A 23612-nucleotide genomic window follows, 5' to 3' on the forward strand; every position below is an offset into this window, starting at 1 on the left:
TTGTTGGGAATACCTTAAGCGTACTTAATCGCTTCCAAAAATATATTATCGTTATCAGTTGCCATGTTTAATATCCCGAACATACACTTTTAAAGTACTTGGTATACTTTTGTTGTGGATTCGCACTTCTAAGCCGTAGAGCCAAACGGGATATTGTATTTTCAGGTCCGTTGTTCCATCCTTCCACATCCCCCAGTTCAACATGGTCTGCTTGCTTTGTCGACATGTCATGTACCCGTCATACCACGTGCTTGGCAGGTTGTTTATAAAATTGGCCTCTGGAAAAAAGTATTACTTATAAAGATGGCTCTAGCAAGAATTGTTCATTCGTTTGTTTGCTCGTTCTTTCCTTTTACCCAGCCTCAATCCCTTAAAATATTTTTCCAACTTACTATCACATAAAGAGCCTTGATTTTGGAAAACAGGGTTTAATGGTAGTGTATAAAGTGTCAAGTCAAATAAGCCTGTGAAATCCGCACAGGCTAATCAGAGACAAAACTTTCCGCTTTTCTGATATTTATTGTTAAAAGAAGGATCTTTTTAGCCAAAATCAAGTTTAGGCGAAAAATGTCGTCCCTGAAAAGGCGGACTGCACATGCTAATATAGAAAGACTTTGCGTACATGCATTAAACACAGTTTTCCTAAAGCGATGCACATGTATTAAACAACGTTTTCCTAGAGCGCACATGCATTAAACACCGTTTATCTAGAGCGCACATGCATTAAACACCGTTTTCTTAGAGCGCACATGCATTAAACATCGTTTTCCTAGAGCGTACATGCATTTAATACCGTTTTCCTAGAGCGAGCATGCATTAAACACCGTTTTCCTAGAGCGAGCATGCATTAAACACCGTTTTCCTAGAGCGAGCATGCATTAAACACCGTTTTCCTAGTGCGAGCATACATTAAACACCGTTTTCCTAGTGCGAGCATACATTAAACACCGTTTTCCTAGAGCGAGCATACATTAAACACCGTTTTCCTAGTGCGAGCATACATTAAACACCGTTTTCCTAGAGTGAGCACACATTAAACACCGTTTTCCTAGAGCGAGCATGCATTAAATACCGTTTTCCTAGAGCGAGCATGCATTAAACACCGTTTTCCTAGTGCGAGCATACATAAAACACCGTTTTCCTAGAGCGAGCATACATTAAACACCGTTTTCCTAGTGCGAGCATACATTAAACACCGTTTTCCTAGAGCGAGCATACATTAAACACCGTTTTCCTAGAGCGAGCATGCATTAAACACCGATTTCCTAGTGCGAGCATACATTAAACACCGTTTTCCTAGAGCGAGCATACATTAAACACCGTTTTCCTAGAGCGAGCATACATTAACCACCGTTTTCATAGTGCGAGCATACATTAAACACCGTTTTCCTAGAGCGAGCATACATTAAACACCGTTTTCCTAGAGCGAGCATACATTAAACACCGTTTTCCTAGTGCGAGCATGCATTAAACACTGTTTTCCTAGAGCGAGCATACATTAAACACCGTTTTCCTAGTGCGAGCATGCATTAAACACTGTTTTCCTAGAGCGAGCATGCGTTTAACACCGTTTTCCTTGAGCGAGCATGCATTAAAAACTGTTTTCCTAGTGAGAGCATACATTAAACACCGTTTTCCTAGTGCGAGCATGCATTAAACACTGTTTTCCTAGAGCGAGACTCATTATTGAAACTTATTTTTTCATACAAAAGACACGTTCATGTTTTCAGACATTTAAATACTTTGTCGGATATGCTTATACTTTGAACACCGCACTTCAAATTTTCCGTTATTGATCCATATCCGGAGAACCACATGCATTTAACCCAGTTCTCCTAAAGCAAGGCTCATGTACAGACTGGCATCATTTTCAATTTTTATCTTTGTAAAAGGTTTCCTGATACATTATAAAAGTAAAATTATGTGACTGAATAACTTCCCATCAAAAATAAATCCGGTTACAATCCACGGAAATTACATTAATCATAACAAAACACATATTATATTTTGCTTCTATTAGATTGAACGAGTAATAAAAATTTAACAAAAAATGTCGCAGAACAATCATAGGATACTTAAGAAGTTATTCAAAAAAGGAAATAAGAAATTAGCGGTTGGTCATGTTTTATTATTGTGTTTGTTTTTTATTGTGTGTGCTGAAGTTTGTATGTTGTCGTTGTTGTTTGTTTGGATTTGTAGTTGGTGGTGCTTGTTTTTTTGGAGGGGGGGATGTTGTTTATTTTTGTTTCTTTTTTTGAGGGGCGTAATGTAGAGTTTATGTGAGTTTTTTCATTATTAGTTAACGCGACAGATATTATCACGAAGCAATTTAATGTTTTCGAAACCACATCTATTTCATTATTTTGGCCTCTTTGCACATACATTGTTTAAATAGACTGGCAGCCGAACATATACCTTATAATTAATTCCTCTTTAACGACCGTAATTCTTAATTCTGTAATTTTGAGTTTCGGTAAACATACCGACTCTGTTCCAAAGCAAACTTAAACATCAATCAGTCTACTTTCTTATGCCAGTACCTTTCTGCTTCATTACTTAGAAGAATAACACCAGTTATGCCGACTAGTACGCTTAATATGAGGTCAGACTTTCGAACAGGCATCGGTAATTATGGCGTAACGAATACCCACGACGGCGTATTTCGTATTGTGTAGCAAGTTGTGATTCTTATGTAATTGAAATTCTTCGGTAAAAGAGAATTATGACTTTTAACCATTGATATTAAAATACGTATGCGAAGCTTCATGTTATAAGGAATGATGCATACAAGTTTCATTCGTGTACACTTATACCGGTGCGAAATTTATTTTTGCGGGCACAGGGACAAACGCCAAATGTTGTTCAAGTATACCCCCGACCTCTGCAGTTCAATGCTGGAGGGATAATCACAGTTTAAAATAGCATACGGAGACAAACAGAAAAGAAAAATTGAACCGTGCTCTGGAAAAAGGGGGCTTAATGAATGTGCGTAAAGCGTCCCAGATTAGCATAAGCGGTCCACACAGGCGAATCAGGGACGACACTTTTCGCTTTTATAGAATTTGTTTAAAGGACGTTTCTTCTAAATGAAAATTAAGTCTTAAGTAAAAATGTCGGACGATACTTGTTGATATGTAATTGAGCTAAAACAAATTACAATTCAGTATCAAGGAATAAACTGTCAATTACTGTAATCTCATTTGCATTGGACGCCATGAACTTTCGTGGTTTTTCAAATAATGACTTTTTTTGTAGACACGTTAATTTGTGGATTTGTGATTTTGGCAAAAAAAGATGGATTTGTGCCAGTCATTTCCGATGTGTTTGTGTCAAATTCGTGGATCGTTCAACCCACTGTAGTGCCGGTGCCAAGCCCACGAAACACGCACATATATCATGGTGCGGAACCGGCGACCAATCAGAAGTAAGCTTCGACCAATCAGAAGTAAGCTTTAATTCGTGGAGCGGTCAACCTACAAACTCTACGCAAAATAAATGTCACACGAATAATAATAAGTGGGGGGATCCGATTAAAATTGGAACCGGTTTTCGGCCGCATTCCCAATTGATAAACAGTATAATATGTTTTCCAAATAGGACCTAAAATTACCATTTATAGATTTAAACATTTTGTTCATCTACAATCCAGCCAAATCAGTTCAACCTTAGAAAAAATAATACTATAATACTGAAAACACATCTAGTCTCTATTTAAAGCATTTGAGAAAAACAGCAACAACACTTATTTCCCAATTTTAGTCAAAACACCGCGAATTCTTGCTGTCAATATCAACATATCTTATCGATGAATCGAACATATTTGTGAACAATAATACAATTCGACTTACCTAAAGCTCCAATAATACAAGCCAGTAGAAATCCTGTTAACGTCGCTTTCCTTTTCGGTCGCAGGACGGTAGAATTTTGCTTCAAAAGTCCGGTCATATTGGAGACAATGTCCGTACATCTATCACAAATATTTACAAATTATTTACTCTGGTATGTTTGTTAAATATGCTTGTAATATAACATAGTTTCGTCTACTTTTATCCCATTGTCCTTTTCTCATCCGTACAATTGGTGATAAATCAACAGCATCCGGAGCGTTCAGTGTTATATCCGTTATGAACATGGGGCGAAGGCGACATTAGGACCTCCGAAAAATTATATAAAATCATAACGCACCTATAAAGCCAATTCCTCGAAGTCAAGAATTCTAGTTTAATGTTTTGGTTAAAACAAATACGCATATCTACATAGCACTTCAAGATTCCTTCAGTAGTAAAACGTTATTTGCGAAAAAAACGAGTACATACCCAACGTAATGTTACCTACCATGCGTAAGTAAACATATGGGCCGTGCTCATCTAGGACGACATTTTACGCACATGCATTAAACCCCTTTTTCACAGAGCACGGCCCATATATATGTTATAGCTGATTACATTGAAAATATCAATCCAATAAAACACTTGAGATTGTACGCACAAGGTTTCCGTTTGCGGATATTACAGCGGAATTCTCAATCAGGAAGTGTCGTTTTGTGAACGCAGGGCGAGATCTTTGATATACAACATCCGTCTAGCGTAATTGTATAAACTACTGCGCTATATGACGTTAGTTATATCGCACGACCAAAGTGCAATGTCTCTGTTTGCACTTGACATATGAAAACTCCGTTTGGTTTGATTCAATTAGAACGACAACTCTGTTTGGGTTGATTCTTTTCGAACGGCATTTACCTTGAAGATTGATGCAATAGTAGCTATGTTCAGTATCGACATCGATTGTCGGAAAAACGATTCTCATTGTTAGTTCTATCGAACTGTTTTATTTCACAATTGATTAACTGACCATGCTTTCATTTTCAAAGACCAAGTCTAGTGAACGCAAGTCCAACATTTTGGTCGACATTCATTCCAACCTTGCAAGTTGTAAACCTTGTAGATACTATAAACATTAATATAACATTTTGTTAAATTGTATCACGAAATAGTAGAGAAATAAATGCAATATTCATTTCGCATTCAATGGTTTTACATGTTTGGTTTTGTTTATAAAATTAAGGTTATTATCTCGTCTAGATCTTTCCGTCACGGACTATAATGGCTAACGTCGGCAAATAAATGGATATATACATTCGTGGACTTCGTTTACTGAGCTCCCACCCAAACCCACTTGGTTTGATTCCATAAGAACTACAACTCTGTTTGGTATGAATTTAAACGAACAAAAACTCTGTTTGGTATGAATTTACACGAACGACAACTCTGATTGGTTTGAATTTGTGCGAACGACAACTCTGTTTGGTATGAATTTATACAAACGACAAGTCTGTTTGATATGAATATATAATGAAGACAACTCTGTTTATTTTGCTTTCTTTCAAGCGTCTACTCTGTTTGATCTGATACCTTACGAATGACAACTGTGTTTGGTTTGATTTTGTACGAAATACAACGTTGGTCTGAGTAAAAAACGAACGATATCTGCGCTTGGTTTTATTGTTAACGAACGACACATATTACTATTATCGAAATAAAAAATATGTCAGGTTTGATTCCTTACAAACGAGAACTAAATTTCCCTTGTTTTCTTACAAAAAAAAACATGCTGATTAGTTTAATTTCCAAAAACACAACTACGGGTCTTTTTCTTTCTTGAAAGACAGCTGTTTCGGTTTGTTTTCTTATGGTTTGATTTAAACTCTGTTTAATTCCATTCTCAAAGAGAAAAAACACACTGTTTGATTACTCACGAACGACGACTCTGGTTGGTTTGAATTCTTACGAACAACAACTCTGGTTGGTTTAAATTCGCACGATCGGCAACTCTGTGTATATTAATGCCTTTTAAATACAACTACATGTTTCTGTTAAGTACGATTATTTAAGGACTATTACTGATTTTATTCACAACGAACGTCAACTCGGTTTCGTTTGATTCCTTATAAAAGACAGCCATGTTTCGTTTGATTACTCACGAACGAAAACTGAGTTTGATTTCATACCTTATGACACACACACTATCTTTCAAATTAGCACAGAAATGAAAAGCGATAGACACGTTTAATTCAAAACAGGTGCTTCAGTAAGATATCCGATAACCATCAACACATAATGATAGTGTCATGACGAACATTTTATAGTCTTGGAAGCGGGCCAATTTTCTTCAGATAAAACCTTCTCTACTTTAAACATGTGGTACACACAAATAAATATGGGGCATTTATGGCATGTGTGCGAAGTTTAGATGAGTAGAAATAGCATATTATTTATATGAGCCACAGGCTTATAAGGGGCGACTAGTTTCCCCTAAACTTGGTTTTCGCTAAGAAGAGACTCACTTTAACGAAAAGTACCACTAAAACGGAAAGTTTCGTGCCTGATTAGCCGTTCGGTACTGCACAGGCTAGGCTGGGACGACACTTTACGCACATGCTTTAAGCACCGTTTTTCCAGGACTAGGCTCATATTTTATCGCGGTATATCGTCTTGTGTTTTTGTTACAGCTGGTGAAAATAAACTGTTTATTAAACATACTTAAGAATTTTAATGCGTTACTTTGAATGGAGACTATAGCCAGTATTTTGTAAATTTGTTTGTTTTAGTTACAGTACCAAATCGAGTAACACAATAGCAACGATTCTGTTCTTTATGTTTCGTTTTTTATATTGCCCAACCAGAATAAACACTAACATACAAATGATCACTATTTTTTCATCAAGTCACAAACACGCAAAACAAATATACATGAATGTCCATTTATTTAATGTGTACGATAATGTGCACTCTGCGATCCCTAGTTTACACTGTCTGACATCGCCAAAAAGTGTGCACCGGCGGCATTTCGACAGGAAATAAATCAAGTCGGTTCACCGGATGCACACGTGATAACCGTAAAATCGATTGAGATAGCAAGGGATACTTTGGTGTTGAGTATGACTTAACATAACTTCCTAGTTTAGATATATTTTACTCCATACCACGTTCAAGTTCCAAGAAATTATTTAAGAATTTAACTTTTCTCGAAAGAAAGTTGTGTGTATGTTGGTTCATATCGTATATGCAATTTTGTTTTGCGAGGCCACGAAACATTAAATATATCTTCATAAAACTCTTAAAAGCGATATCACAATGAGCCGCGATCAGAAAAAGGGGTTTTATGCATTTGCGTAAAGTGTCGTCCCAGATAAGCCTGTGCAGAGGCTAAAAAAGAACAACACTGTTTTCAACACAATTTGATGTCATAAGCGGAAGTGCCGTAACAGAAACTGGATTTTTTGTTAAGAAGATACTTGATGTAAACGAAACATAAAATAAAAGCGGAAATTATACAATAAAAGCGGAAAGTATACAATAAAAGCGGAAAGTATACAATAAAAGCGGAAAGTATACAATAAAAGCGGAAAGTATACAATAAAAGCGAAAAGTATACAATAACGGCGGAAAGTATACAATAAAAGCGGAAAGTATACAATAACAGCGGAAAGTATACAATACAAGCGGAAAGTTTACAATAAAAGCGGAAAGTATCGTCCATGACTGCAAGGGCTAATCAGGGAAGATACTTTACGTACTTAACGCAAATTCATTAAGCACCGTTTTCCCAGATCGATACTCATATTAAAGGGCGATTGCAAAGGACTCGCTATTTAAACATAAATACCAAAACCTTTAGCAAGACCATAAAACAAAAGCGAACTTTTTGTCGGCAACTGTCTCTAGTTTTGCGAAATTTCATGTCATCATATTTATTTCAGCTTTTAAATACATGTACAGCACATTCATTTCACAGAAGTCGCAGATTAACACGTCAGCATATTTCACAAGTTAATAAATCACTAATTGTTCTACAGATTTATCATTATTAATAAACACGAATGACCAATCAATTCATGATAACACACAATTTTATTTAATCTTATCTAATATGATTTTAACCGCGCTTTAATTTCCTTAATTTAAATCGCTGTGCGTTTGCTTTAATGTATACGAGATGAAAGCAGTCAACCCACCACATATTATTGCAATGCTGTTATATTTCAAATGCAATGTTGTATTTATTTCCTTGAATATCAACAATATCTGAACTTATATCACGATTAGCATCCTTGTTTCACATAAATATCACCAGCACACGTAATGATCGTGCACACGTGTGCATTATTTCTTTGTATTCAAATAGAACATTGAACCGTCTGCATATCTATTTAAGTTCCAAATTTCAGACACATGGACCACAGAAATCAAGGTAAACGCTTCAAAGAAACTTTTCTTGTCGGCTATTTTGTGTTTTTTTTACACGATGCTCACACAAAATCATAAATAAACATTTTTGTTATATTTGCATCGCAAATGACCATAGGTAATCATGCACAAAACGATTTCAAGTTACTAGCAACTATGTTAACAGTATCAACACTCCAACAGGGCGTTCAGTGTTTTGATTCGATTTCGGCGTGTTTTAGTCATGATACACTTGTTAGTTAATTGCATACGTGAAACCTGCAGTAAGATTTCCTGCACAAGTAGGGGTTCTTTGTAGACTGGTCTCCGGGCAAAGTTGTATATGGCACAAGACCTGGGAAAACGGGGCCTAATGCATGTGCGTGAAGTGTCGTCCCAGCATAGCCTGTGGGGTCCGCAAAGGATGATCAGGGACGATAAGTTACGCCCGCACTGGATTTGGTTTAGAAGAGACCAAGCATAAACGAAATATGACATACAAGCGGAAAGTGTCATCCTAGATTAGCCCGTGTCGACTGCACAGGCTAATCTGGAACGACATTTTGTGCACATGCATGAAGCCCGGTTTCTCCAAAGCGATGCTCAAGCGGATTCCAAGTTCAGGACACAAAGTTTTTATGCGGTCACATTAATATTAAAATAACATATCATACTCATTCGAGTAATTAAATTTAATATAATAATTTCGATGTGTGTGGGCTAAGGAGGCATTATTGTCTCGAAAGTTAAAATACAAATGGGTCGTGCTCTGTGAAAAAGGGGTTTAATGCATGTGAGTAAAGTGTGGCCTTTTATTAGCCTGTGCAGTCCGCACAGGCTAATCAAGGACAACACTTTCCACATAGTAGCGGAAAGGGTCGTCCCGGATTAGTTTGTGCATACTGCACAGGCTAATCTTGAACGATAATGTCTGCATATGAAGAAAACTCTTTTCACAGTTCATCTACAAATTAAACGCTGAAAATGCTATTAAATTCGTACGTGAATGATAGCCGTACAACAATCATAGCGTTGATTTAGCTCAAAACAGATTCGGTCTAGACATATTAATGTAAAATATTTCTGGTCAAAATATATTTCCAGTCCAGTTATCTTGATGACATTGTTATAACGATTCCGGAGCAGGTTGACCGCGAACTGACCTTGATAACATGCGGGATGATGGAATGTCGTGCATTTTAAGCGAGCACTCAGGATCAGCAGACGATTTTTTCCGTAAATTTATTTACGGAGGATTCCGGAGATTGTCGATGTATCACGATTGTTTAAATGAGGTAACGATTCGCCTGCTTGATCTACGTACTGTTTAAAACGTTATGCTTTAACAATTTAAAGGTCAATTTTGAATAAAAAAGAAAAATATGTTGCTTAAAAGCTATCCGGATAGGTAACAACTATGCATATATGCTATAACAAAAGATTAGTGCACAAAATACAATATTGCAGTTATAAATAAATATATAAGAACATAGCCTTTGAAGAATACAAGCTTGGGTGCTGACCATGTGCAAAATAATATTGAGCGACACACACAAACTGTATTGAAATATATAATTGAGTGTAAAGCTGTTGTTTACCTTTAGCCTTATTATTGTAGATAAAATACTTTTACGCTTAACACGCAGTTTACATCGTTGCAATCCCTTTCATATTAATTCACGCATAATGTAAATGTTGTTTACGCTATACTACTAAAAATACAGAGTTAATTAAATTACCTGTTTATGTAAATGCGATTAAGTTTTGTAGATTGCACGCTTTCTATTTCGCGCAGTTTTGTTATTTTTACTTAAATACGAAAATTCAATTTATTCATATAGGCCTATTTGCCGAAAATGGTCTCAGGACATTGTTGGGAAATTGCAAAGGTCAATTAAGGTAAAAGTCTGGATGAGACAGCTAAACACAGCCGAAAAACAGCCTGAATCAAAACACAAACGCGCGCAAGTTCACATGCGGATCACTTTGTAAAGTTTCATAATTTTATACTCAACTCTTCAAGTTTACATTCGAACATTTGCAAATCTATATGCGCACCCCCTCTTCACACCCGTGCAGCAAATTAGCCCCTTAAATAAAACTGAAGAAAATACTATTTTCTTTAGTGTAGTGGACTTTGCAAATGCTTAAAGTGCTACAACGCTCGATATGTTTCCGTATCTTCTTGATGAATCATCACCAATCGTGATACATCGACCATGCCCGGAATCCTCCGTACGATAAATTTACATCGACTATCTCCGGAATCCTCCGTAAGAAAGATATACATCGACTCTCTCCGGAATCCTCCGTAAGATATGTATAAAGCGACTATCTCCGGAATACTTCATAAGATAGGTATACATCGACCATGTCCGGAATAATCCGAAAGATAGGTATACATCGATTGTCTCCGGAATCCTCCAAAAGGTTGTTTGGAGGCAGTCTACAGTTTTTTATCCCATTTTCACCGCGACATTGACGGTATAACACGTTGTGGAATATACTTGCTTGTATTCAACACTGTGGAATATACCTGTCGCGTGCACGGACTACTTTATAAATGACGTCATGCGATATGCGCTAAAATTAGGTCGATATTGTTTGGTTCATTGATCGAATTTTAAGGTCACCCATGAAAAGAAAATGTTCATATTTTGCAGAAAAAAAATATATATGACATATTCACCAAAAGAAATGTTGAAATAAAATATAAAATTACACGATTTTTGTTTTGTTATTTTTTTATTTATATTTAAACTGAATGATTTTTCATAAGAAACAAAGTCGACAAAACTTGAGCTTCAAAATTATACGACCTTCAACCTTTGAATCCAGTCATATGACATTATTTAGTGTAATGTGCATTGTTTATAACCAAAGCATATACTTTTGACATTTAACTTAAATATTAAGAATGTACAACAAGCCATACACATATCGCACAGTTCATGAATAATCTGCTATGTTTGCTTTCCTATTTAATTCACGTTAGGCATAGAGCTGTGTAAAGTATAAGATGGTAAAAATAGCACCACACTGGAATTGGGAACGTCCCATTTGTACACGGGTATTTTCTACTCATTCATCTGTTGTGTACTTGAATGTTTTCCATTCTTTGTGTATTTATATATTAGATTATTTTTTCTTACAATAAGGGCGTTTACCATAGATAAATAAAACATTGTGCAAGTTTAAACATAATTATGTTTATATGCAGAAATCTGCAAATGCAACCGAGTTTACCAACGGCTATTATTAGATAAACTGCTCCGGTTCATTTGAACAGCAGTAATGTAGAGTACATGACGTAGCGTGTGACGAAGAAGAAAGTTTATCGCGTTCATAAACTCATTTGAATAAAGTGATAGAATGGCATAAGGGTCTTTATTTAACTATGCTAAAATAATTATTAAAGACCCTAGATGCAAAATCGTCAATAATTGAGTTAAATGGATTATTAGATGGATTTTAAAGGATAATTAAAGGTAAGATACTAGTTCTTACATGTTTTGATTTTTGATTGTACTTTTGTCGTTCCCTGATCTCGGGGAAATGATTTTAACATGGGCGCCATTGATGCATCGGATCACACACGGCATACCCATAACATTATATAATAAAAAACACGTTCTGCGCGTCCTGAAATTCGTCGTCCGAAGTCGGAAAACGTATTGCCCTGTATATTTTGTCAAATAAAGTGTCAGTCGCTGCAATTGTCTGTTTACTCGTCAAAATTGTCAAGGTCTTCGATAGCTAAAGAAACTTCAGCGTACAGTTTATTTAGTATTGACAGACCTGTACAAAGTCGCGCCAGTCAAAAATCATAAAAAGCGACATTTAAAGTAATGGTAGCCAGAACTAGGTCGTCGATGGTGTACATGTATGTTGACATCGACAGCATTTTGTCAGGAGTAATGGCCGCCATATTGGATTTTGATCATTTTCTTTCGAAAATAAAATAAATTATAGTAAAGTAAAATCTTCTTTTCGCGGTCGTTATGTGTTAAAATTCGCATACTGCGTAAAATTGAATGTAGGCATATGGTGATATTTTTACTTGTTTTACAGTTTGTTTGTGAATTTTTTAAAGACTATTTCGCGTACCAGAACAAATACATGTATATCACTACGCATGGTTACATTTGTTAGATTTTAAGCGCTTTAATGACGGAATTAAAATTATTGTTAATGTTATTAGATCTATTTATGTTAAACGTCACGTTGAAAAAATCAAATGGGATAAATAGAATACTAGGATTAGCGTTGAATACAGAGAAGTTTATGTTGCTCGGCTCGAACACCGAAAGCGCTCGCCAAGGCTCGCGCTTCCGGCGTTCTAAGCCTCGCAACATAAACTTCTCTGTATTCAACGCTAACCTAGTATTCTCTATGTAGCCATATTTGCGCATTGGCCCCGGTCAATTTCCTGAACTTAAGGTAAATGGCCTAAACAAAATTCTTTTTTGACTCCAGGAGCTTAAATGTAAGTATAAATGGTCAATATTCTAGCAATTTCACTTGTTTTCAGTAATTCGAAACTATGTGACCTGGAATTAGTCAACAACAACAACATGCTGCGTGAGAAGGTTACAGTACACTAAATAACCGTTTCATGAAGGGCTGTACTCTCTACAAAAATACCATAGTTGACAGGAAGGCATGTTTTACACCATGAATAGGTGCTCACTACTGAATCCCTGAAATATGATAAACTTGAAGACTATAGTAAACCATCGCACTGAAAAAGGTTACATTCCACTAAGAAACGGCCGAAAAAAAAAGTTGCAAAAACAGTCGATTTTGATTTGGGTCAAGTTGTTTCTTGCATTGAACATGACATATCTTTTTTATTGCAAAAATCGATCCCGCTTAGAATGGCCTTTAAGAAAAGGTTATGGGGGTCTCTATGTGAAAAATGTTGCATTTATTTTGGCCTAAAGTTGTCGCTTTTGCATTGAATTATATAGGGAAACTATTAAGTGTATTCTGGCCAGAAGTAAACACATGTACTTCCTGCTTGAAGCAGCCGGCAATCGACAGATTTCAACGGTGAGTTTAAATAAGTTAACAGTGCAAAAAAAGTAAACGGTAATGACCCATTTTGTTTGGCTCAGTTTTAAAGCATTTGCTGTGATGGTGCAAAGCAAGTTGTCCACTGTGTGTGTATTGTTCCCCGGAAAGATAAAAGTGATTGCCGGGTTTATCTGAAAATGGGGTTTTTACGGGCAAGTTTCGAGACCCCCGAAAAGGTCTATTTTGCCCCAGATATCAGTTTTAAGTGCATGTTCTGCATTGTTTTGTGCTTTATTTGCAAGCTGTTGATGAGCTGCACTGAAAATTGTCTGAATCTATTTTCAGGTTGTGACTGAAGGCCTTGTTTTGAGGGTGTTTTGCAGACCAGTGGTTGTCGGCCTGTGGATTTTCAAGAAAAACTGTAGACTGCCCCCTTTTAAATCGTCGGCTGATATAGATTGAACTTAAAAGGTCAATACGCAGACAATTTTTTTAAGGAATCGCACTTGATAAATGTCACCAACATCACGACAACTTAAGATTTCAAGGAAAATAAATATAGTGTACTTTTAAAACAACTCTGAAACTTGTACTTGTTAACATATTGACAACTTAATCCCTTTTAATAATTTTTGTCACATTTAGTAAATACCAAAAAGGAACTCTAAACTATAAAGTTTAAGATTAATAACTTCATCGCTCCCATTCCCTAGGGCAGCCTCACCGAAAGTGACATGGTACCCGGAAGTTGAACTGTCGCGAGGGCAACCACACCGGTAGCGCTGTGAGAACCAAAATTGAAACTTTCTTTATTGCATTTTCACCGGAAATGATGAGGGAAACCGATAAGGAACTGTCCGTACGGTAACCTCAGCGGAAGTGATGTTGGAAACGGAAGTGGCACTGCGCATGTACTGCAGGAATCGGAGTGCGTCACCGGTGACGGAAATTGTAACTGAACAGACGGAAGACCCATCGATCTGTGAGATAGAAACGCTATTAGCATGATCAATTCCTCACATTTAAATCAAACTAAAATTCCTCTTTTTTATCCAAAATTAGAAATCAGCGATTTTACTCTTCTACGAAAATGTAATTTTGTTTAACCACGAAATAACAAGCCGACGAATATAAAGGGCTTCAATGAATGTGCGTAGAGTGTCATTCGAGATAGGCCTGTGCGTATCGCACAGGCTTATCAGGGACGACACTTCCCGTTTTTAATGATATTTTTGAGTTTAAAGAGATGTATCTTCGTAGCAAAAATGCAGGTAAGGCGAAAAGTGTCGTTCTTGATTAGCCTGTGCGTAGCGCACATGTTAATGTGGGACGCCCCTTTACGCAATGCAGTTAACCCCATTATCAATAATTGTAAGGTAACTTACCTCAGAGAGTGGTCGATCTGGGCCTTCTTCATCCTCTTGTCTTTTGCCCGCCGGTTCTGGAACCAGATTTTTATTTATCTGCCTCTCCGTCAACTGCAGCGTTGCCGCCAACTCGAACCGTCGGTGTCGACTGACGTAGTCAGTGCGCGCGTACTCGAGCTCCAGCTTCAGCATCTGATCTGACGTGAACGTCGTCCTCTGACGTCTCTGACGGTTCTCGCGTCGACGTCGACGTTGAACTGACAAAATAATAATCACGTTATGTGTAATGTTTTCCGTTATTTGGGTTGAGAATACCAGTGAAAGATAGATACACTGTAGAAACTGTGTGCAGAAATACGTCGAAGCTGACCTTATATATGAGCTCCCAGATCAGCATGTGCATTTTCAGGAACGACAATTTCCGTTTTCATGGAATTTTTCGTTGAAATGAAGTCACTTTTCAATGATAGCCCAGTTTAGGCGGAAAGGGTCGTCCCTGATTAGCCTGTGCATTGTGCCCCGTTCTCATTGAACGAACTTCAATCATTTAATGTGTTATAATATGCGGTGTTTTAGTGGAGAATACCGATGATTAGTAAACCAGGGTGCAGAATCGAAGGGGTTTTCTTGGGTTTACACACGAGCTGGAAGAATGTAATCGCACCGTTAAGAACTTTATTTTTGCATAAAAGACGGTGTTTTTTTGCAGTTTATGACGATGTCTTTAGGTACATTTGTATATGAATAAATCCTTGAATACGTCTAAAATCGGTGACAAAATTTCACGTTGCGTGAAGCATAACTTTGTAGTACAAATCAAATTTTGAACAAGAACACAGGCTTATTTAATAAAGTAATTTAGATGTATTTCAAATTGCCATAAGCAGCATAAAAATCTGTATTGTATGTACTTGTTGATTCTTTAGAAAACATGTTAAATTTAAAATGATTTTGCCCGCACGTGAGTTTGCTTCCTTTTTTAAGTCTATCCACGCCTAGGCTGCAACCCGTGTGTGTATTTGTGTATTTCCAAGGTTATGAGTTACCTTCGCGCCTGAGGCTGTATAATGTTGGGACCCTGGGTGTGTCCAGCACTCCTACCTAATAAGCATAGACTGACGACAGTTGGAACGAATTTAAAATTATAGCTGCAATTTCCAGCTATTTATGTTTATACTGAAATACTATTTAATTTTCGATATGGTCTTGTGCTGTGGAGGGGATCGGATTATCCGGAGAAAACCCCATCTGTCCGGTATGGTGACCACATAACACACACAAAAAACATTGAGCCGAGTGCAGGATTCGAACCGGTGTCGTAGAGGTGAAAAGCGTGTGTGTTAACCATGCGCTAGCTGAACTCTTGAAGTACAATTCCATTGTTGATATCCCTTGCTTAATAATATCCATTTACTTTTTTGTGGGAATTCTGTCGATATTCAAAATTCGCACGATCGGAACTCTGGATATATTGATGCCTTCAAAATACAACTACAAACTTCGGTTTAGTACGATTATTTAAGAACTACTACTCGTTTTATTCACAACGGACGACAATTCGGTTTCGTTTGGTTCCTTATAAAAGACGGCCCTGTTTCGTTTGATTACCCACACACGAAAACTGTGTTTGATTTCATATTAATAAGATACACACTATCTTTTAAATGAGCACAGATATGAATAGCGATAGACACGTTTAATTCAAAACAGGTGCTGCAGTAAGATATCCGATAACCATCAAAACATAATGATATTTTCCAGACGAACATTTAATAGGCATAGTCTCGGAAGCGGGCCAATTTTCTTCAGATTAAACTTTCTCTACTTTACATGTTTAAACATGTAGAACACACAAATACATATGGGACTGGTGTGCGGAGTTAGGATGAGTAGAAATAGCATATCATTTATATGAGCCAAAGGCTCATCAGTGCCGACACGTTTCGCCTAAACTGGATTTTCGCTAAGAAGAGACTCAATTTAACAAAAAAGACCACTTAAACGGAAAGTTTTGTGCCTAATTAGCCGTTGGGGACTGCACAGGCTAGGCTGGGACGACACTTTACGCACATGCATTAAGCACCGTTTTCCCAGGACAAGGCTCATATTTGTGTCTTGTTCTGAAAAAACTGGGCTTAATACATGTGCGTAAAGTGTCGTCCCAGATTAACCTGTTCAGTCCGCACATGCTGATCAGGGACGACACTTTCCGCCTAAACTTGATTTTCGGTAAGGAGGGACTTCTTTGAAACTAAAACTACCATTAAAGCTGAAACTGTCGTCCCTGATTAGCCTGTGCGGACTGCACAGTCTAATCTGGGTCGACACTTTACGCACATGAATTAAGCCCAGTTTTCTCAGATCAAGACACATTTTATCGGAGTATATCGTCTTGTATTTTTGTAACAGCTGGTGAGAATAAACTTTCTATTAAAAATACTTAAGAATGTTAATGCGTAATTTTTAATGGAAACTATAACCAGTAGTTTGTAAATTTGTTTGTTGTAGTTGCAATACCAAATCGAGTAACACAATCGCAACGATTCTGTTCTTTATGTTTCGTTTTTTATATTGCCCAACCAGAATAAACACTCACATACAAATGATCACTATTTTTCTCAAGTCACAAAAACGCAGAACAAATATACATGAATGTTCATTTATTTAATGTGTACGATAATGTGCACTCTGCGCTCCCTAGTTTACACTGTCTGACATTGCCTAAGATTGTGCACCGGCGGCCTTTCGACAGGAAATAAATCAAGTCGGTTTACCGGATGCGCACGTGATAACCGGAAAATCGATTGAGACAGCACGGGATACTTTGGTGTTGAGTATGACTTATCATAACTTCCTAGTTTAGATATATTTTACTCCCAACCGCGTTCAAGTTCCAAGAAATTATCGGAATTTTGTTAGAAGAAACTTCAATAGTCAATAGTTCACACATTTGCAGAAAAGGGTAGGCGAAATTAAATTTAAGAATTTAACTTTTCTCGAAAGAAAGTTGTGTGTATGTTGGTTCATATCGTATATGCAATTTTGTTTTGCGAGGCAACGAAACATTAAATATATCTTGATAAAACTCTTAAAAGCAGCGATATCACAATGAGCCGCGATCAGGAAAAAGGGGTTTAATGCATTTGCGTAAAGTGTCGTCCTAGATAAGCCTGCGCAGAGGTTATAAAAGAACAACACGGTCCACAGAAACGGGATTTTATGTTAAGAAGATACTTAATATAAACGGAAAATACAATAAAAGCGGAAAGTATCAATAAAAGCGGAAAGTATCAATAAAAGCGGAAAGTATACAATAAAAGCGGAAAGTATCAATAAAAGCGGAAAGTATCGTCCATGACTGCAAAGGGCTAATCTGGAAAGATACTTTACGTACTTAACGCACATTCATTAAGCCCCGTTTTCCCAGATCGATACTCATATTAAAGGGCGATTGCAAAGGACTCGCTATTCAAACATAAATACCAATACCTTTAGCAAGACCATAAAATAAAAGCGAACCTTTCGTCAGCAACTGTCAATAGTTTTGCAATAATTCATGCCATCATATGTATTTCACCTTTTAAATACATGTACAGCACATTCATTTCACAGAAGTCGCAGATTAGCACGGTAGCATATTTCATAAGATAATAAATCACTAATTGTTCGCTTGGTTTACACGTTAACACGTCAGCATTATTCAAAAGTCACTAAATCACTAATTATTCGATACATTTATTAATATTATTTTAACACGAATTACCAATCAATTCATGATAACACATAATGTTATTCATTCTTATATAATATGCTCTTAACCGCGCTTTAATTTCTTTGATTTAAATAGTTGTGCGTTTGCTTTAATGTATTAGAGATGAAGACAATCAACACACAACCTATTGTTGCAATGTTGTTCTATTTCGAATGAATTGTTTTATTTATTTCCTTGAAAGCCATATTTAAAAAAACTCTTGTACAGGTAATTTTTGCCATTTCTTTAGTACACCACTTTGAAGAATATCATTAAAAAATAATTTACAACAATATCTTAACTTATATCACGATTAGCATCCTTGTTTCACATAAATATCACCAGCACATGTAATGATCGTACTCACGTGTGCATTCTTTCTTTGTATTCAAATAGAACATTGAACCGTCTGCATATCTATTTGCGTTCCAAATTTCAGACATGGACCACAGAAAACCAGGTAAACGCTTCAAAGAAGCTTTTCTTATCGGCTATTTTGTGTTTTATTTACACTATGCTCACACAAAATGCGATAAACAGTTTTTTTCATATTTGCATCGTAAATGACCATCAGCAATCCTGTACAAAACGATTTCAAGATGCTAGCAACTATTTTAACAGTATCAACACCCAACAGGGAGGGCGTTCAGTGTTTTGGTTCGATTTCGGCGTGTTTAGTCATTATACATTTGTAAGTTAATTGCAAATGTGACACCTGCAGACGAAATTTCCTGCACAAGTGGGGGTTCTTTGTAGACTGGTCTCCGGGCAAAGTTAATACAAGCCGTGAAATGGGAAAACGGGGCTTACTGCATTTGCGTAAAGTGTCGTCCCAGAATAGCCTGTGTCGTCCGCACAGGACGATCAGGAAATAAAATTTACGCCGCATTTAAATTTGTTTAAAAGAGACCTACTTAAAACAAAAAATGACATACAAGCGGAAAGTGTCGTCCGAGATAAGCCTGTGCGGACTGCACGGGCTAATTTAGGAGTACACTTTACTCATATGAATGAAGCCCGGTTTGTCCGGATCGATGTCAGGGGATAAATATCATAGGCGGTCATTTGAAAATTAAAATTACAAATTGTATCATATTAGTAATTACAATTATACGAATGTATATATGTGTGAGTGCTGTGGAGGAATTATGTTCTCGACAGCTCATATACAAATTATCATCCATGCATATTTAAAATATTTAAACGCGCGTTATTCCAACAGACCTGTAATAGTGCAGTGCCGTACATTTTAATTTGATTCGATTATTGATAGTTTTGGAAGTCATCGCGATCATGTATAGTATATTGTTCACGTTGGAGAAATATTTTTTATTAAACCGGTCTTAAATAGTATTTATGGTATTTATGATATTATTGTTGAAAGTACGTAAATAATATGTTTTTACATGCAGTTGTGTACATGATAATAGAATACGCCGTATATCTTCATATAAGATATTTCTGGTCAAAATATATTTACAGTTCACCTTCAAAATATAGTATTTGAGGTCGTCGTGGTGTAATGGATATGGTGTCCGCCTAGCGACCGGGAGGTCATGGGTTCGATATACACCGTGGGAGCGTTTTCTAGATCTCCCCCCAAAACACCAAGTACTGGTTCTAGGCCCAGGAAACGGACTCGAGAGCGTTAATATAAGCCCTAGGCTTTCGATGCAATCGAGCTAAAATAAATAGGTTTAAACTAAAATGTAATGCAAGATCGCCCATGTTAACTCGATAGCACTGCAATAACGATTTCCAATCGTGATACATCGGCTATCTCCGGACTCCTCCGTAAGATATGCAGATTTAAGCAATTAATCTTCTGCTGATCCAGAGTGAACGATTCCGGGAGAGACTGACCGCGAACTGACCTTGATAACATCGAATGTCGTGCATTTTAAGTGAGGTCATGATTCACCTGCTTGATCTACGTATTGTTTGAAACTTAATGCTTTAACATGTTTAAAGGTCAATTTTGAAAAAAGAAAATATTTTGTTTAAAAACCTTTCTGGATAGGTAACAACAATGCATATATGCTGTAAAATGGATAAGTGCTCCGAATGCATGATGGAAGTAATTACTAAATATGAAAACATAACTTTTGAAGTATAAAAGCTCAAGTGCTGACAATGTGCAAACAATATTGATAACACACGCAAACTGTATTTTATCCCATTTTCAACGCGACATTGACGGTATAACACCCTATGGAATAAACTAGCCTGTATTCAACACTGAGGATAAACCTGTCGCGTGCACGGACTACTTTTTACCTTACCACTGAATGATTTTTCATAAGAAATAAAGTCGATAAAACTTTAGCCTCAAAATTATACGACCTTCAACCTTTAAATCTAGTCATATGACATATTTTTTCGACATCCGTAAAATGATTCAGCTGATTGATGGCGTCATAAAATGACATACTTATTGCGTCATTTTCCCCCAAAAATTGTTGACGATTCATTTTAAACGCGACTTATTTCACATGTACATGTACTGTATATCGACATATTTGAATTGTCAATTAATCACATTTTTCTTATTTCGTGTAATGTGCATTGTTTATAATCCATGCATGTACTTTTGACATTTAAGAATGTACAACAAGCCATACAAATATCGCACAATTCATAAATAATCTGCAATATTTGCTTTCCGATTTAATGCACGTAAGGCATAGAGCTGTGTAAAGTATTAGATGGTAATAATAGCACCACACTGGAATTCGGAATGTCCCATTTTGTACACGGGTATTATCAACTCATTTATCTGTTGTGTTATGGAATGTTTTCCATTCTTTCTGTATTTATATATTCATTTTTTTTTCTTGCACAATAAGGGCATTTACCATAGACAAATAAAACATTGTGCAAGTTTAAACATAATTATGTTTGTATGCAGAAATCTGCAAATGCAACCGAGTTTACCAACGGCTATTACTTGATAAACTGCTCCGGTTCATTTTAACAGCAGTAATGTACATAGAAGATCTAGAGTACATGACGTAGCGTGTGACGAAGAAGAAAGTTTATTGAGTTTTCATTTGAATATAGTGATATGATGGCAATAGGGTCTTTATTTAACTATGCTAAAATAATTATTAAAGATCCTAGATGCAAAATCGTCAAATATTGAGTTAAATGGATTATTAGATGGATTTTAAAGGATAATTGAAGGTAGGATACTAGTTCGAACGTGTTTTGGTTTTTGTTTGTGCTTTTGTCGTTCACTGTTCTCGGGGAAATGATTTTAACATGGGCGCCATTGATGCATCGGATCACACACGGCATACCCATAACATTATATAAAAAAAAGTTCTGCGCGTCCTTTAATTCGTTGTCCGAAGTCGGAAAACGTATTGCCCTGTATATTAAGTCAAATAAAGTGTCAGTCGCTGCAATTTTCTGTTTACTCGTCGAAATTGTCAAGGTCGTTGATGGTGTACATGTATGTTGACATCGACATCATTTTATTAGGAGAAATCGCCGCCTTATTGGATTTTGATCATTTTCTTTCGAAATTAAAATGAATTATAGTGAAGTAAAATCTTCTTTTCGCGGTCGTAATGTGTTACAATTCGCATGCTGCGTAAAATTGAATCGAGACATATGGTGATATTTTTACTCGTTTTACAGTTTGTGTGTGAATTTTTTAAAGGCTATTTTGCGCACCAGAACAAATACCTCAAATACTTATACAATACTTATACTTATATCACTACGCATGGTTACTTTCGTTAGATTTTAAGCGCTTTTAAGAATGAATTAAAATTATTGTTAAGGTTATTAGATCTATTTATGTTAAATGTCACGTTAAAAAAAAATCAAATGGGATAAATAGAATACTAGGATTAGCGTTGAATACAGAGAAGTTTATGTTGCTCGGCTCGAACACCGAAAGCGCTCGCCAAGGCTCGCGCTCCTGATGTCTACGTCTCGCAACATAAACTTCCCTGTATTCAAAGCTAATCTAGTATTCTTTATGGTTTCTAGAATTGACTGTGAAGCTGTTGTTTCCCTTTAGCCTTGTTATTGTAGATAAAATAATTTTACGCTCAACTCGCAGTTTACATCGTTGCAATCCCTTTCATATTAATTCACACAGAATATAAAAAAAATTTACGCTATACTACTCAAAATAGATAGTCAATTAAATCAACTGTTTATGTAAATGAGATAAAGTTGTGTAGATTGCTCGTTTTCAATTTCGCGCAGTATTGTATTTTTACTTTAATACCAAAATTCAATTTATTCCTTTAGGCCTATTTGCCGGAAATGGTCTCAGGACATTGTTGTGAAATTGCAAAGGTCAATTTAGGTAAAAGTCTAGATGAGACAGCTACGCCGTGAAAACCTGAATCAAAACAACCGCGCGCGCAAGTTCACATGCGGATCTCTTTGTAAAGTTTCATCATTTTATACTAAACTCTTCAAGTTTACATTCGAACGGTCATTTGATAATCTATATGCGCATCCCCCATCCCTCTCCACACCCGTGCAGCAAAGTCGCCCCTTTAATTAAACTGAAGCAAATACTATGTACTTTAGTGTAGTGGACTTTACAAATGCTTTAAGTGTCACAACGCTCGAGAAGTTTCCGTATCTTCTCGATGACTCATCACCAACCTTGATACATCGACCAAGTCCGGAATCCTCCGTACGATATATATATACATCGACTATCTCCGGAATCCTCCGTAAGAAAGGTATACATCGACTATCTCTGGAATCCTCCATAAGATAGGTATACATCGACCATGTCCGGAATCCTCCGTAAGATAGGTATACATCGATTATCTCCGGAATCCTCCGAAAGAATGTTTTATACCGTCTGATGATATAGCGTGCATTTAACAAGTCAATACGCAGACAATATGTTTAAGGAGTCGCACTTGATAAATGTCACCAACATAACGACAACTTAAGATTACAAGGAAAATAAATATAGTGTACTTTAAAACAACTCTGAAACCTGTACTTGTTAACTTATTCACAACTTAATACTTTTTAATAATTTCCGTCACGTTTAGTAAATACCAAAAAGGAATTATACGGCTGAATATGTTTTAGATATTAACATCTTAAATTATCATCACCCGCGTTGAAGGCAAAACAGACAATATACGCCTGTACATGTTTTTAAGAAATTTACCTCAAACATTTGCATTAAGTTCATTGAGAGCCAAATAGGAACTGTGCGCATGTTTGGAAGACAAAATTATGTGTGGTGTGTGTGTATGTTTT

General features: G+C 36.5%; 3 protein-coding genes across 8 annotated transcripts in view; all 3 read right to left on the bottom strand.

The window, feature by feature from the left end:
* Positions 1–23612, bottom strand: part of LOC127861225 (uncharacterized) — a 323777-nt gene that overhangs the window by 91262 nt on the left and 208903 nt on the right. For 3 of the 5 annotated variants that reach the window (XM_052399639.1, XM_052399637.1, XM_052399634.1), the window contains exon 1: positions 3849–4425. In XM_052399639.1, the coding sequence (XP_052255599.1) occupies positions 3849–3945 (97 nt within the window). In that variant the 5' untranslated portion in view covers positions 3946–4425. Of the gene's footprint in view, positions 1–107; positions 279–3848; positions 4426–23612 lie in introns of those variants that run through there. The other 2 variants (XM_052399638.1, XM_052399636.1) reach the window with 2 other exon arrangements.
* The window catches only part of LOC127861230 (uncharacterized), a 235241-nt gene that overhangs the window by 91262 nt on the left and 120367 nt on the right, over positions 1–23612 (bottom strand). The window lies entirely within an intron of this gene.
* On the bottom strand, positions 12683–18817 carry LOC127861233 (homeobox protein MOX-1-like). The gene is made up of 3 exons (XM_052399651.1): positions 18730–18817; positions 14630–14868; positions 12683–14224 (listed from the first exon to the last, which is right to left on the bottom strand). Exons 1-3 carry the CDS (start codon positions 18803–18805, stop codon positions 14054–14056), a joined length of 486 nt encoding a protein of 161 aa, XP_052255611.1. The 5' UTR covers positions 18806–18817; the 3' UTR covers positions 12683–14053.

The sequence above is a fragment of the Dreissena polymorpha genome, chromosome 15 (assembly GCF_020536995.1).
Source record: "Dreissena polymorpha isolate Duluth1 chromosome 15, UMN_Dpol_1.0, whole genome shotgun sequence".
NCBI lineage: Eukaryota > Metazoa > Mollusca > Bivalvia > Myida > Dreissenidae > Dreissena > Dreissena polymorpha.